The sequence below is a fragment of the Cotesia glomerata genome, linkage group LG5 (assembly GCF_020080835.1).
Source record: "Cotesia glomerata isolate CgM1 linkage group LG5, MPM_Cglom_v2.3, whole genome shotgun sequence".
NCBI classification, from domain to species: domain Eukaryota; kingdom Metazoa; phylum Arthropoda; class Insecta; order Hymenoptera; family Braconidae; genus Cotesia; species Cotesia glomerata.
In genome coordinates, this window is record NC_058162.1 from 25,329,979 (window position 1) to 25,347,816 (window position 17,838).

Below are 17,838 nucleotides of genomic sequence, written 5' to 3' on the forward strand. Positions count from 1 at the left end.
CTTGTCAACTAATGACATTTTTAAAGATATAAGCTCATCCCGATGTTACAATCATCGAGACCTTTCATTTGAGTACCCACATCAATTTTTCATATATTTTATATATTTATATATTTCATAAATACCATATATATATAATATATAAAAAATGCCATGTGGGTACTCAAATGAAAAGTCTTGATGAGTGTAACATCGGGATGAGCTAATATCTTTAAAAACGTCAATAGTTAAAAAAGTACAGTGCAATTTAACAAAAATCATTATTTAATAAACCAAAATTTTATTCATTAATAGTTGCTAGTCTTCCATTAAACTAATTTTGTTTTTTAATTTAAAATTTCAAAATTAATTATTTTAACTACTGACCTTTTCAATTTTATACTCAAATGTCCAAATTCAAGCAACGAATTTATAAATGTAAACAAACTTTTTTTTTCTCCTATTAGACTTTCCATTCATGTAAAGCTTAATTCAATAATTCTTTCAAAATATTCCTCATAAATCTATAGTTTCCAAAATAATCATTCAATTCATAGAATTCTTATTTGATAACATCACTGCTAATTACTGTACATTGATGCTACCGAAAATTACTTTGCACAGTATTGCTTCTACTATTAGAACAGTTGGATCAATTATCAGAAGAGTAGTGAAGTATTTTGTTAAAACAAATAAATCATGGCTGTTAAATTATTCTTTATACTGTCAATATTTTTAACCCAATTCCTCGTTAATTTTATTGAAAAAGACGGACGCAATTTTGATAAATTTACGGGAGAATTATTTGAGACAATTGAAAATAATAATGACACATGGTTGGTTAACTTTGTACGCAAGGATGATGCTAGTTTTATTAGTTGTCTAGTTATTCCAGTAGGAGTTCGGATTTTTATCGGAGATCCTGAATGTATTTATCAGTAAGTAAATTAATTTTTGTTTTGTATTTGGGCATTCCATGGAAAAAGGGAAAATGACTCAAATTTAAAAATTTTTCTAATTAATTTTAATTTAGTCCTAATTTATTATTAAAAGTATATTTTACTAATTTGAAAAAAATTTTTTTTAATCAATTAGAAAATCAATTTTTCTCTCCTAGTAACTTTTCAGCTGTACTAACTTGTATCCGGGTCAAATGTTGTTTTAATAGTTTTAACAACAAATTCATTTTATGTTTGTTATTGACTAATATATTTATTATTATAGTTTTAAGAACAAATTTTGTTTATGTTCGTTATTAATTAACACCTAAGTTTATCAAAAGATCGTGTTGTCAGCATGCTGAATCCTTTATTTGTGTTTTTTAATTAGTTTTTTTTAATTATCCTAAATAATTTATAGTTAAATATATAAACAATAATGTTTCTAAGGTTGAAATAATATAAAAGTCTTTTTAATAAACAATTTGATGTAGACATTTAGTACTTGTCCCACCAGTCACAAATGCCTGTCCCACCAGTCACAATAAAAATAAATTTTTTTAATTGTTTCTACGTAGGTAATCAGTCTAATTCTTCATAATATTGACTGTTTGTAGGATAAATTTTGTATTGAGAGGGAAGTATTTTTTAAAAGTTTAGTGGTCGAACTGAAATTGGACTTTAAATATACCTTTGGTAAGAGAGAAGGATTTTTCTTAGTCCCACCAGTCACACTCAGTCAAATGATAATTACGAGAAATTTAAAAAGTAATGAAGGTTTTTGATAAACGGATATTGTTAATTAGTTATTCTTCTATATTATAAGATAAATTTTACTATAGGGGCATTCCACACGAAATGGAAAAATGAATAAAATTTAAAAATTTCTTTAATTCATTCTAATTTAGTCCTAATTTATTATTAAAAGTATATTTTACTAATTTGTAAAAAAATTTTTTTTTAATCAATTAGAAAATCAATTTTTCTCTCCTAGTAACTTTTCAGCTGTACTAACTTGTATCCGGGTCAAATGTTGTTTTAAAAGTTTTAACAACAAATTCATTTTATGTTTGTTATTAACGAACATATTTATTATTATAGTTTTAAGAAGAAATTTTATGTTCGTTATTAATTAACACCTAAGTTTATCAAGATCGTGTTGTCAGCATGCTAAATCCTTTATTTGTGTTTTTTAATTAGTTTTTTTTAATTATCCTAAATAATTTATAGTTAAATATATAAACAACAATGTTTCTAAGGTTGAAATAATATAAAAGTCTTTTTAATAAACAATTTGATGTAGACATTTTGTACTTGTCCCACCAGTCACAAATGCCTGTCCCACCAGTCACAATAAAAACAAATTTTTTTAATTGTTTCTACGTAGGTAATCAGTCTAATTCTTAATAATATTGAATGTTTGTAGGATAAATTTTGTATTGAGAAGGAAGTATTTTTTTTTCAGTTTAGTGGTCGAACTGAAATTGGACTTTAAGTATACCTTTGGGGGCGTCCATTAATTACGTGAGGAGTTCTAGGGGGGGAGTGGATCATGCTAAATCTTACCAAATCTCACTTAGGGGGAAGGGGGGGGGATCTTAACAAATATCACGTAATTTTTTCTCTAGCAGAAAACAGTGTAAAATTGCGTGAAAAAGTATTTCTATAATAAAATATGGCCAAATTTGACACAATAGTGTTTGTCGTATTCGTCTGAACCCTGCAGAGCAGCAAAGTAGCGCTGGATTGTTTAATTTGATTATTGATCGATAGGATTCACTAATTTTTTAGGTATAGATTTCTTTAGAAATCTATCGGTGGTAGCCGGTCTCATGTCGTAATTTTAATACAATTTTGTCATAATATGTTTAATTATCTTCAATTTAAACTATTGTTCGTCGACTTTAATACTTTTTTCAATTTATTTCTGTAGTTGAGAAAATTCAAAAAAAATCAATAATAAATTAAATTTTTAGCTTTTATCATCAAATGACTTTTATATGTAAAAAATCCTATTTTTTAGGTAGATGTCTTTAAATATCTATTTGCTGTAGTCAGTCTCATATCGTTATTTGCAAAAATATAATAAAAAATAAATTTTAGGACATTACAGCCTTTTAATAACGTGTTTTTTTCAATATTCAAACAAGAAATCTACCTATCCATGTCGGGTGTAGCCGAATGGCACTTTTTTTCTCAATAATCCAACCCGTTTACAGCCAAAACATAAATTTTGAATAATCTCGCGTGAGATTAGGGGAGGGGGGAGGGAGTTGAGGAAAATCTTACGAAATCTTATCAAGGGGGGAGGGGGGGTTAAAAAATTCTCAAAAATGCCTCACGTAATTTATGGACGCCCCCTTTGGTAAGAGAGAAGGATTTTTCTTAGTCCCACCAGTCACACTCAGTCAAATGATAATTACGAGAAACATAAAAAGTAATGGAGATTTTTGACAAAGGGATGTTGTTAATTAGTTATTCTTCTATATTATAAGATAAATTTTACTATGGTATAAGTTTCAGTCACATAATTATATATAATTGATGAAATTCCAGAGTCAAGTGTCTCAACAGTCACTATGAAATGCCGAATTTTATAATTATACTTAAAATTGTTTCAGCGTTTCTCACGGAATTGAATGGGGATGGATAGTCATAGACTTGTATCATAACAAAATGCGATTTGAAGGTATGGCATTCGTCAAGCAGAAAAATATTTTTTACAACTCTAATTTGACACGTGAATACGATCCAAACTTGCGTAAAATTGCAATATTAATTACCAATCAACCGATAGTGGCGGATAATAGTGAAACTGCGATGAACCGATTTGTGCTACGTGCTTATAATGAGATTCCAGGTTACAGTGAAGAAAGCCAAATTAAGGAAATACCTGGAAGTAAGGCCGACATAGAAGATATAGATTTTTCGAGGTGTTTTATGTCCCCGAAGAGAGGAAAAAATATAGTTCTACGATGTACTGAATTAAACCTTAACTATGTGGTGTGTCACTTCTACAAGACAGTAAGTGTAATTGATTTTCTTCGATATAATTAAACACTAGCAACCTTGCAGTCATTATGTGACTGCCGTGACTTGTGAACTAGAGATAAATGAAAGTTTGATTTATTAAATTATGACTTTTGTTATATTGCACTGTACTTTCTTAAATATTGACGTTTTTAAAGATATAAGCTCATCCCGATGTAACACTCATCAAGAGCTTTCATTTGAGTACCCACATGCATTTTTGATATATTTTTCATATATGCATATATATATATATATATATATAATATATATAAATATATGAAAAATTGATGTGGGTACTCAAATGAAAGGTCTCGATGAGTGTAATGACGGGATGAGTTTATATCTTTAAAAATATAAACAGTTCATGAGATACAATGTAATTTCTTAGTTATTGAAATTTTTTAAGATATATAAACTCATTTCGATGTTACACTCATCGAGACCTTTCATTTAAGTACCCACATGGCATTTTTTATATATTTTATATATATGGTATTTGCGAAATATATAAATATATAAATTATATGAAAAATTGATGTGGGTACTCAAATGAAAGGTCTCGATGAGTGGAACATCGAAATGAGTTTATATTTTAAAAAATGTTAATAATTATGAAATGACATTGTATCTCGTTAACTTATGAAATTTTTTAAGATATAAGCTCATCTCGACATTACACTCATCGAGACCTTTCATTTGAGTACCCACATGATTTTTTTTTATATATATTTCATATATTTTATATATATGATATTTATGAAATATATAAATATATAAAAAATATGAAAAATTGATGTGGGTACTCAAATGAAAGATCTCGATGAGTGTAACATCAGGATGAGCTTATATCTTTAAAAATATAAACAGTTCATGAGATACAATGTAATTTCTTAGTTATTGTCATTTTTTAAGATATAAACTCATTTCGATGTTACACTCATCAAGACCTTTCATTTAAGTACCCACATGGCATTTTTTATATATTTTATATATATGGTATTTGTGAAATATATAAATATATAAAAAATATGAAAAATTGATGTGGGTACTCAAATGAAAGGTCTCGATGAGTAGAACATCGAAATGAGTTTATATTGTAAAAAATGTTAATAATTATGAAATTACATTGTATCTTGTCAACTTATGACATTTTTTAAGATATAAGCTCATCTCGACATTACACTAATTGAGACCTATCATTTGAGTACCCACATGCATTTTTGATATATTTTTCATATATACATATATATAATATAATATATATAAATATATGAAAAATTGATGTGGGTACTCAAATGAAAGGTCTCGATGAGTGTAATGTCAAGATAGGCTTATATCTTTAAAAATGTCAATAGTTCACAAGATAAAATGTCATTTCTTAATTATTGTCATTTTTCAAGATATAAACTCATTTCGATGTTACACTCATCGAGACCTTTCATTTAAGTACCCACATGGCATTTTTTTATATATTTTATATATATGGTATTTGTGTAATATATAAATATATAAAATATATGAAAAATTGATGTGATGATCGGGATGAGCTTATATCTTTAAAAATGTTAATAGTTGACAAGATACAAGGTCATTTCTTAATTATGTATCTAGAGATAGAGCATTCCCGAATGCAGTCTAAATACTTATTATCATACATTGACTATCGGTGAGAATGATATGAAACCTTGAGAAGGCACAAATTAAAATCAAGACCTTTGCAATGACACTAAATTTCACTAAAAAGACCGATTTTATCATATGACTATCCTGGACACAAAATTTTTCTTATTTTCTTAATAATATATAGATTATAAATAACTTATTTCATTTTCAGGATTACAGCGTCACCAAGTATGACGATATATTGCATTTTCTGATGTGCCATATTAAGAGCAGTAAGGACAAAGTTTTTCTTACTGGAATTTTATCTATAGTAAATAAACCGAAACTTCATTCTATAATAACGAATCCGCTTTACAAGCGATTCGTCGATTTAAAGTTTGATATTGTCGACGATGTTAGTCAAACTATTCGAAGAAAAATATGGAAGTGGTTTGACGAAAATCCTTAACAAAAAACTTATGACCTTTTGTAATTGGATATTATTAATCGGCGTCTCTAGAAAAATCGCTGGCAGTTTTCTTCTTTCTCAGGGAATTTCTCAAAATTTTTTTTTCATGAAGTTTATTTCTTCATGAGTTTTATTAAATTTATAATCATTTTTTTAATAATTTTCCGTCTAAAAAATCTGTAAAAAAATCAATTAGTTAGCAATTACTTGATCATTTTTTTATTTTATTTAATAAACTAATTTGTTCAAATTGTATTTTTAATTTTGTAAATTTCTACTTGTCATTTTTTTTGCTATAATTTATTTGTTAAAAAAATTCTTAAAATTGTAAAATATCTGCTAAATTAATTTTAATAAAAAATAAACAAATAAATAAAATTAAACTGTTTTACTTATAGTAGCAAGAAAATTCTGTTATTGCCATCAAACACCTGTCAAAAAAATCCTGAACCTGAAAATAAAGAAGAAATAATTAGTTTATAATTTAAAAAAATTAAAGAAGAAATATTAAGCCGTCAATGTTATGAAAAAAAAAAAATAATAAAAAAATTAAACTGTTTATAAAAATTAAATTAGTTATCTAAAAATTTTTTCCTAAATTATTTAAAAATTAAAATATTAAAAAAATAGTTAACTTCAAGGAAAAAATGATTAAATTTGTAATTAAAAGTTTTTTCAAACTTTTTTAACATCAAAAATTTATTTTGGCTTTTTTCAAAATTAAAATTTAAAAAAAAAATTTTTTTCAAATTTTTTTCTTAACTAAAAAAATAAAATTAAAAAAATATAATTATTGTTGTTAAAATTTCAAACAAAATTCAATTAATTTATCAGAATTAATAATAATTAAACTAATTTTGTTTTTTAATTTAAAATTTCAAAATTAATTTTTTTAACTTCTGACCTTTTCAATTTTATACTCAAATGTCCAAATTCAAGCAACGAATTTATAAATGTAAACAAACTTTTTTTTTCTCCTATTAGACTTTCCATTCATGTAAAGCTTAATTCAATAATTCTTTCAAAATATTCCTCATAAATCTATAGTTTCCAAAATAATCATTCAATTCATAGTATTCTTATTTGATAACGTCACTGTTAATTACTGCACATTGATGCTACCAAAAATTACTCTGCAAAGTATTGCTTCTACTATTAGAACAGTTGGATCGATTATCAGAAGAGTAGTGAAGTATTTTATTAAAACAAATAAATCATGACTATTAAATTATTAATTATACTGTTAATATTTTTAAACCAATGCAACGTTAGTATTATTGAAGAAGACAAACCCATTGTTGTTGAATCTACGGAGGGAGAATTTGATATAATTGAAAATAATAATGACACATGGTTGGTTAACTTTATACGAAGTGATAATAATAGATATATTAGTTGTCAAGTTATGCCAATTGAACCCCGGGTTTTAATTGGAGATGCTGAATGCATTTATCAGTAAGTAAATTAATTTTTTTTTTTTGACAAAAAAAATTAATCGTTTTTTGTATTATCTATATTATTAATAGAATAAGAAAAATTTTGTGTCCAGGATAGTCATTTCATAAAATCGGTATTTATAGTGAAATTTAAAGTTATTGCAAAGGTCTTGATTCAATTTGTGCCTATAATTAAAAAATGACCTTGTATCTTGTGAACTATTGACATTTTTAAAGATATAAGCTCACTTCGACATTACACTCATCGAGACCTTTCATTTGAATACTCACATCAATTTTTCATATATTTTATATATTGATATATATTTTACGAATACCATATACATAAAATATATGAAAAATGTCATGTGGGTACTTAAATAAAAGGTCTATATGAGTGTAACATCGAAATGAGCTTATATCTTAAAAAATGTCAATAATTAAGAAATGACAGTATATTTTGTCAACTATTGACATTTTTAAAGATATAAGCTCATTCTGACATTACACTCATCGAGACCTTTCATTTGAATACCCACATCAATTTTTCATATATTTTATATATTTATATATTTCACGAATACCATATATATAAAATATATGAAAAATGCCATGTGGGTACTCAAATTAAAGCTCTTGATGAGTATAACATCGAAATGAGTTTATATCTTGAAAAAATCTCAATAATTGAGAAATGACATTGTATCTTGTGAACTATTGACATTTTTAAAGATATAAGCTCATCCCGTCATTACACTCATCGAGACCTTTCATTTGAGTACCCACATCAATTTTTCATATATTTTATATATTTATATATTTCACAAATACCATATATATAAAATATATGAAAAATGTCATGTGGGTACTTAAATAAAAGGTCTTTATGAGTGTAACATCGAAATGAGCTTATATCTTAAAAAATGTCGATAATTAAGAAATGACAGTGTATTTTGTCAACTATTGACATTTTCAAAGATATAAGCTCATTCTGACATTACACTCATTGAGAGCTTTCATTTGAATACCCACATCAATTTTTCATATATTTTATATATTTATATATTTCACAAATATCATATATATAAAATATATGAAAAATGTCTTGTGGGTACTTAAATAAAAGGTCTTTATGAGTGTAATATCGAAATGAGCTTATATCTTAAAAAATGTCAATTATTAAGAAATTACAGTGTATTTTATCAACTATTGACATTTTTAAAGATATAAGCTCATTCTGACATTACTATCATTGAGAGCTTTCATTTGAATACCCACATCAATTTTTCATATATTTTATATATTTATATATTTCACGAATACCATATATATGAAATATATGAAAAATGCCATGTGGGTACTCAAATTAAAGCTCTTGATGAGTATAACATCGAAATGAGTTTATATCTTGAAAAATCTCAATAATTGAGAAATGACATTGTATCTTGTGAACTATTGACATTTTTAAAGATATAAGCTCATCCCGTCATTACACTCATCGAGACCTTTCATTTGAGTACCCACATCAATTTTTCATATATTTATATATATTATATATATGTATATATGAAAAATATATGAAAATGCATGTGGGTACTCAAATGAAAGCTCTTGATGAGTGTAACATCGGGATGAGCTTATATCTTTAAAAACGTCAATATTTAAGAAAGTACAGTGCAAGTTCGGTAGTACATAATTATTTTAAATTCTTTCAGCGCTTCTAAAGAAGGTCATTGGCAAATAGTTATATATTTCTATCACAACTCAATGAGATTCCCAAACATGGCATTTGTACAAGACAAAAATATTTTTTACAACACAAATTTAACCAATGAATACAATCCAAACTTGCGTAAAATTGCAATACTGATTACCGATCAACCGGTAATAGCAGATAATAATAAATCTTTGTTAGTCGGTACTGCGCAATTGGCTTATGAAGAAGTTCCAGGGTACAATGAAAAAAACCAAATTAAAAAAATAATTAAAAGTAAGGCAGACTCTGAAGAAACGAATTTTTCAAAGTGCTTCATGTCTCCATTTAAAGGAAGAAATATAATTGTTCGATGTTATGAATTAGGCCTTACCTATACGGTGTGTAAGTTAAAAAAGACGGTAAGTGTAATCATTTTTCTTTGATATTAAGGAAGTCTTTTCGCTCTAGTTGAGTCACAACAACTGTAGTAGTCAATATTCGATAAATTAAAATAAAAAACCCATAAAAATTCCTAAAATTAAAAAATAAATGGTATATGAGGCATTAATCGTTGAAATTTTGAAAATTAAAAAAAAAAAAATAGTTAAATACAAAAATTAATTTGACTCTTGTAAATCAGCTGTCAGTAACCTGTCCGTGATTTGGCAACGCTTTATTTCGGTTGTTTACATTTTTATTTGCACAATATAACCGTAATCATGTTTAACTTTTTGCAGTCAGTGTAAATAAATAAATTAATTAAAAATGTTTAGTCACAAAACCAAAACATTCTAATGTCTCATGGCAGGAATGCTAGTATTTTTTAATTATTGTTTTATTTTTCAATTATGAAATATGAAAATTTGTTAACAATTAATTAACTAATAAGTATGTATGAAAAACATAAGCGCATTAAAGTTTAGTTTGAATTTATTGAATGGTCTGAAGCTCGCGCGCTACACAACGTTGCCAAATTTTCTGACGCCATTTAAATGTAGGATACTTAAAAATTTTCTGGATTTTATAATTATAATTTCTCCATAAATTCCACGGCAACTTATATATTTTATTGCAAAAAATCAAACCTGAAAATTTCGAAAAGCTTATTTTGAGTTTTTTTACCCCATCTAATCGGTGATTAATGCCATAATTCGAGAAAGTTGTTAAGGTCTGACTTTCTCGTAAGACTCCCCTGAATAAAAAAAAGTATTGAGACAAAGAAAAAAGTATTGAAAAGTATTGGATTGACTAGAAAACCAATACTTTTCAATACTTTTTTCTTTGTCTCAATACTTTTTTTTTATCAGGGTCGGAAAAAATACTAACATTTTTAGAAATTTTTAACTTCCCGCTACGAAAATCGAAGATTTTCATCAGATCTCGACGTTTGAAGGTCACAGGAAGCTTTCCTGACTATCCCCGCGAGGTTGTCACGGCGTCTGTGTGTGTGTGTGTGTGTATGTGTGTGTGTGTGTGTGTGAAAGTATGTGAACCGCTTATAACTTTTGAACGGCTTGACTGATTTCATCGCGGTTGGTGCCATTCGAAAGGGCTTGACCAAACTTAGATTTTGAAAACTATTTTGACCGATTCAGATCAATAGATTTGGAGAAATCTTCAAAAAACTGAAAAAAAAAATTTTTTTCAAATGTGGTTTTTTTGGAATAACTTTAAAACGGCTTAAAGTTTCAATTCCAAAAACTAATCAGTTTTTAACCTCAAAAAACCACGTCGATCGCCACCAGTCCGGTCAAAATCGGTTGATTCGTTCGAGAGATATCGTGAACGAAAGAAAACCGAAAAAAGTGTTTTTTCGGAATAACTCCAAAATTCCTAGCGCGATCAATTCAAAATTTGAGATTCTTTGTGAGGCTTGAAAAACTGTGTCGAATGCTTCTAACCGCGTAAAAATCGGTTTATTCATTCAAAAGTTATTGCGGTTTAAAAATTAAAAAAATAGTGTCTTATCAAATCTCTATCAGACTTTTGAGCTCGAAGTGCTTTAAAGCATAGAAAAGCAATCTCTTTGAGCTCGGAGAGCTCAAAATAATTCATAAATTGTATTTTTGAGCTCGAAGAGCTCAAAAACGTCATTGGTGCAATTTTAACCGCCTAAGTATGGAATTAGCGGGAAGTTGCAGGGATGGCCTTCAGGGTCAACCGTTTTCCTAATTTTTTGTTCAAAAATTTCCACGGTGAAGAATAAATTAAACTTCACTAGTAGATACATAAGGACTTTAACTATTAGATTAGTATATTACACACCTAGGGAAGTAAAGTAAGAAATGTCTCAGATCACATGTAATTGTTGGCCGAGGCGAAGCCGAGGTCAACAAACATGTGATCTGAGGCTTTCTTATTTACTTCCCGTGAAGTGTTTACTATTTTTTTGCTCGACGAAGGCAGAAAGGGGCAACTTCGTTTAGCGCAGCGGGCCGAAAGTTAACGCTTTCTGCCCGTCGAGCAAAAAAAAAATTAATTTTATGCATAATCTAATATTTTTTATTTAACATTGATGGCGAAAGGACCTCCTTAATAAACAAAGTTATAAATAACTTATTTTATTTTCAGGAATATGTCATCTCCCAGTATGACAATCTTTCGGATTTTCTGATGTGTCATGTTAAAAGCAGCAGAAAAAATGTTTTTCTTGCTGGAGTTTTATCCAGAGTAAATAAACTGACTCTCAATTCTTATTACCAAATAATTGATTTAAAGTTTGAAAATGTCGAAGATCTTGGTCGAATTATTCGAAAAAAAGTGCGCAAGTGGTTAGCTGAAAATCCTGAACAAAAAACTTATCCACTTTGGTAATTGGATATTATTAATGTCTGAATGTCTTTTAATTTGGTGAAGTTTATTTCTTCATGAGTTTTATTAAATTTACAATCATTTTTTTAATAATGTGCCGTCTGAAAAATCTGTAAAAAGAAATCAATTAGTTAGCAGTGACTTGATCATTTTATTATTTTATTTAATAAACTAATTTGTTCAAAATGTATTTTTAATTTTTTTTAATTTCTACTTGTCAATTTTTTTTGCTATAATTTATTTGTTAATAAAATTCTTAAAATTGTAAAATATCTGCTAAATTAATTTTAATAAAAAATAAACAAATAAATAAAATTAAATTGTTTTACTTATAGCAGTAAGAAAATTCCGCCATTGCCATCAACTACTGGTCAAAAAAATCCTGAACCTGAAAATAAAGAAGAAATAATATGTTTATAATTAAAAAAAATGAAGGAAGAAATATTAAGCCGTCAATTTTATGAAAAATGAAAATAATAGAAAATAGCAACTTTGTCACTGTGACTGCCGTGACTTGTGATCTATAAGTAAATAAAATTTTGCTTTATTAAATAAAGACTTTTGTTAAATTGCACTGTACTTTCTTAAATATTGACGTTTTTAAAGATATAAGCTCATCCCGATGTGAGCCTCATCAAGAGCTTTCATTTGAGTACCCACATGTATTTTTGATATATTTTTCATATATACATATATATATAATATATATAAATATATAAAATATGTAAAAAATTGATGTGGGTATTCAAATGAAAGGTCTCGATGAGTGTAACATCGGGATGAGTTTATTTCTTTAAAAAGGTCAATAGTTTATAAAAAACAATGTAATTTCTTAAGAATTGACATTTTTCAAGATATAAACTCATTTTGATGTTACTCTCCTCGAGACCTTTCATTTAAGTACCCACATGGCATTTTTCATACATTTTATATCTATAGAATTTATGAAATATATAAAATATATGGGAAATTGATGTGGGTACTCAAATGAACGGTGTCGATGGGTGTAATGTCAGAATGAGCTTATATCTCTAAAAATTTCAATAGTTCACAAGATACAATGTCATTTCTTAATTATTGATATTTTCTAAGATATAAACTCATTTTGATGTTATACTTATCAAGGGCTTTAATTTGAGTACCAACACGAAATTTTTATATATTTTATATATATGGTATTTGTGAAATATATAAATATATAAAACATATGAAAAATTGATGTGGGTACTCAAATGAAAGATCTTGATAAGTGTAATGTCGGAATGAGCTTATATCTTTAAAAATGTCAATAGTTCACAAGATACAATGTCATTTCTTGATTATTGACATTTTTTAAGATATAAACTCATTCCGATGTAACACTCATCGAGACCTTTCATTCAAGTACCCACATGGCATTTTTTATATATTTTATATTTATGATATTTGTGAAATATATAAATATATAAAATATATGAAAAATTGATGTGGGTACTCAAATGAAAGGTCTCGATAAGTGTAACATCGAAATGAGCTTATATCTTTTAAAATGTCAATAGTTCTCAAGATACCCCGAGAAAAAATGTTTCTATATAATCATATATAATTGTATATAATCATATATGACTAAATATGATTATATATGGAATCACATATATAATTATATACAATTACATATAATCATACATGATTATATATGGAATTGTATATAAGATTATATATAATTATATATGACTATATATGGAGCAATATACAGCCATGTAGGATTATATATAGTTCCATATACAATTATATATAAGTATATATAATCATACATGATTATAGATGGAATTGTATATAAGGTTATATATAATCATATATAATTATATATGACTATATATGGAGCAATATACAACCAAGCAAGATTATATAGTTCCATATATAATTATATATAGCCATACATGATTATATATGGAATTGTATATGAGGTCATATATAATTATATATGACTATATATCGAGCAATATACAGCCAAGCAAAATTATATATAGTTCCATATATAGTTATATATAATCATCCATGATTATATATGGAATTGTATATGAGGTCATAATTAACATTAAAGTACATTTTTATAAATTTCAAAATTAATTTTGAGAGATTTCCAAAAATTCATTTTTCCATTCCTACAAAGGCAGCACTGACCGGGAAGAATTAATGTCTCGCATAGTATATAATCATATATGACTATATATGGAGCAATATACAGCCATCCAAGATTATATATAGTCCCATATATAAGTATATATGATTATATATGCTTATATATAATTAACATATATAAAAATTTTTTCTTTGAAAAAAAATTTTTTTTTGGTAATCACAAGAAGTTTAAAATGATGTTTATAATTACGTTTAAATAATTCCTAAATACAAAATTTGTTACATTTCCTATGAGATGTTTTGGTCTGCTCTGCTACTACCTAATAGTAAAATCATTATTTGTATTATTATTTAAATAAGTGTTATATTATAATGAGATTCGGTAAAATAAATAAATTATGAATTATGACTACCCAAATATATTATAAAATCATTTTTTATATTATATTTATGATAAACCCATATGATACATTATGTAGATCATAGAATCATTGTCATCTAAGATAGCAGCACAGCAGACAGAAACTTCAGGATGCACGGAGATCACCAAAGTTAAGCAGCATTGAGCAGGGTTAATAGTTGGATAGGTGACCGCTGGTGTTATAACCGTAAAATTATAGCTAGATTTGTTTTTTGCATTTTAATTGGTTACAGAGAATTGCGTAGAACCATATTAAATACTCTATCCATAAAACTAACCCAATAATTAATTAGATGTAATAAATATATAATCAAATATTGTTATATATAATTATATATGATTATATTTGACCATTTTTCATACATAATCATATATAACTAATTTATATATAATTATATATAAATATTTTTTCTCGAGACACGGCTTATTTTATGCAAATTACTTTAGCAGTTTTATAATAATTTCTGTAACAAAAAAATTAACATTTATTCATTTAAATTTTTAAAAAATTATTTTTGTACCAAATAAATCATAACAAAAAAGAACTAAGGTAAAAGCCCCAATTATTGACGCTATAAGAGACAAAGTTATGATTTGATTTTTTTTAAGCAATCAAATATAAATATCGTTGAATTTTGTTTGTGGTAATGTCTTAAGTAATGTTTTAACTAATCAATTTCTTTTTTTAAAATGATAATCAGTGATATTTACTAATTAATTTTAAATAATTAAATAGATAATCTGGATACACCAATTATTGACGGGTTAAAAAACTGATTGATCTAAATATTGACGTACCGTAACCCCAATTATTGACGCCCCTACTGCGCATGCGTCGAATCATTTGGTTATATTTTTATTTATCAAAACTTGATATAAAGTAATCTATATTATTAAAGTTAATTAATAATAATTTCTATGAATGATTAATTATTATTAAAAATCTAACAACTTATTCAAAAACTTATTTAACACCAAAACACGCTGAGTTATTTGACAGTTAAAAGCCTTGAATATAATCGCGTATATAACGTATTTTATCCTAATATAAAATTGAGATGAAATGTATGTGGCATCAAACTATTCGTAACGTGATTGGTCGAATATATCATAAGCATGAAAATATATGCAATAAAATTGAGATGAAATGTATGTGGCATCAAACTATTCGTAACGTGATTGGTCGAATATATCATAAGCATGAAAATATATGCAAATGCTATAGTCAGGCGCGCGCTTGCGCGCGCAAATTCAAATTCTAGTCCTAATATAAAATTGAGATGAAATGTATGTGGCATCAAACTATTCGTAACGTGATTGGTCGAATATATCATAAGCATGAAAATATATGCAAATGCTAGTCAGGCGCGCGCTTGCGCGCGCAAATTCAAATTCTAGTACTTAAAAAAAAAGGCGTCATAGCGCTGTTGACTGGCTGTCAATATGGGATTCACCATAAAAATTATGAACTAGTTATTGACTCCCATTATTTAAATATTATAAAGCATAAAATTAATTTCGATTATTCAATTTTATAAATATTTCATGTAATGTTAATTAAAAAAAAAAATAGGTCATATAATTACATGAAAATATTAATTTAAACTCGGCAGTTAAAAAAAATGCTTTTCTAACCAAAGTTGTTAAGAAAATAGACGCTCGTAAGCTGATTTGATGAACTGGTGGTAACTTTATTTTTTTTTAATAATTAATATTTAATATTTTGAACTGAAAGTGATTTTTTTTCAATTTTTTAATTAATTAGAATTTAATAAAAATTTATTTGATCGTTATTCTTATTACAGATAATTTAATATATTTCAAGATAATTTAGGGTGTCAATATTTAGACCCCCGTCAATAATTGGGGCTTTTACCTTATAAGTGCAATTTTAAAAAATTAAAAATGTCAGTTTTTAATTATTACACGCTTTATATTAGCTTCACTTGTATGTCAGTTTGTTTGTTTGTCAGTTTGTCAGTATGTCAGTAACTCTCCGTGGGTAATCTGCGCGCCTGCGGCCTTCCTTGGTTCTGGTAGCCGTTTCTCAGGCTCGCTCTCCGAAATCGAACTCTGATTCCCCGTATTTATAATATTTATAAATAATTATTTTTTATTAGCTTCACTTGTATGTCAGTATGTCAGTATGTCAGTATGTAACTCTCCGTGGGTAATTTGCGCGCCTGAATATTTTTGATAATCAACAAATAATAGTTTAAAAAAACTAAAAAATCACGCTTTTATAAATAAACCAAACTAAAAAGTAAAAAATAAATAATAGTTTAAAAAAGCTAAAAACACGCTTTTTATAGAAAACCAAACTAAAAAATAGAAAATAAATTTAAATTAAGAATAGTGTTAAAAATTTCAATAAATATAAATTAATAATAGTGTAAATAAAAAAAATGTATTTTATTTTAAAAAAAGCGTGGGGTGCTTTTTAAGATATTATCAAAATGATAATCACTCTACTCATATCTGTCAATAAAATATTTATAACTATTGACACCATGCACCTCACGCTTTTTTTAAAATAAAATACATTTTTTTTATTTACACTATTATTAATTTATATTTATTGAAATTTTTAACACTATTCTTAATTTAAATTTATTTTCTATTTTTTAGTTTGGTTTTCTATAAAAAGCGTGTTTTTAGTTTTTTTAAACTATTATTTTATTAAAACTGTCTTACTCACCGCAGGACAATAATTTCCTTCATTGCCATCAAAACTACCGGCCATTAAAAAACATATCCAGCAAGTTATATATATAAGCAAGTTCAGCAAGTAAAGTGAGCACATATGTGTGATTGAAAGACATATATTTACCGTGAGCGCACACATATTTTATTGGTCGTCTCCCCCACACTAAAATACTAAAATGTAGTTACACGTTATATTATGATATGTAGTGAGTATCCGAATGCGTTATCGTACTTTCGCGAGCTCCGAGTGTTCCGTGTGCCAAATCCATATTTTTTCCATAAATATATTTAAACCTTGCAAGTAAAAAAAAATAATTAAATAAAATAAAAAAAAATATTAAATAATTTTTTAAAAATACTAAATAATTTTTTAAAAATTCAGTACTCACATCTGATGTAAACAGTAAGAACTACTAACTACAATACGATCCATCTTAAATCGGGTCCAGCTCCAGCTTGCTCCAGCTTGAGCGACCAACAATATTCCAGTCTTAAATTTACAGTATAAGTAAATATATATAACAGCAACTCGACTTCCTATTCAGTGTATTATATATAATACCTACACTACCGTCACCATCCGTAGAGTATTCTGCTCACGGTAGAATATATATTATATATTTATA

The 17,838-nt window shown here is 26.7% G+C and overlaps 1 protein-coding gene and 1 long non-coding RNA gene across 5 annotated transcripts; one reads left to right on the forward strand and one right to left on the reverse strand.

The window, feature by feature from the left end:
* Positions 1–558: 558 nt before the first annotated feature.
* Positions 559–11,983, forward strand: LOC123266193. 2 transcript variants are annotated; one of them, XM_044730259.1, is made up of 3 exons: positions 559–917; positions 9,173–9,572; positions 11,725–11,983. In XM_044730259.1, exons 1-3 carry the CDS (start codon positions 679–681, stop codon positions 11,965–11,967), a joined length of 882 nt encoding a protein of 293 aa, XP_044586194.1. In that variant the 5' UTR covers positions 559–678; the 3' UTR covers positions 11,968–11,983. The 2 variants fall into 2 exon arrangements, with proteins under 2 accessions (XP_044586194.1, XP_044586195.1); XM_044730260.1 differs by lacking the exon at positions 559–917 and adding an exon at positions 7,079–7,476.
* On the reverse strand, positions 6,365–17,834 carry LOC123266194. Of its 3 annotated transcripts, none has more exons than XR_006509718.1 (3): positions 17,602–17,833; positions 17,205–17,506; positions 6,365–6,472 (listed from the first exon to the last, which is right to left on the reverse strand). It is a non-coding gene; the product is annotated as an uncharacterized LOC123266194 (long non-coding RNA). The 3 variants fall into 3 exon arrangements; XR_006509720.1 differs by lacking the exon at positions 6,365–6,472 and adding an exon at positions 12,249–12,352 and having other exon boundaries at positions 17,602–17,834; XR_006509719.1 differs by lacking the exon at positions 6,365–6,472 and adding an exon at positions 14,863–14,970 and having other exon boundaries at positions 17,602–17,834.
* Positions 17,835–17,838: the final 4 nt, after the last annotated feature.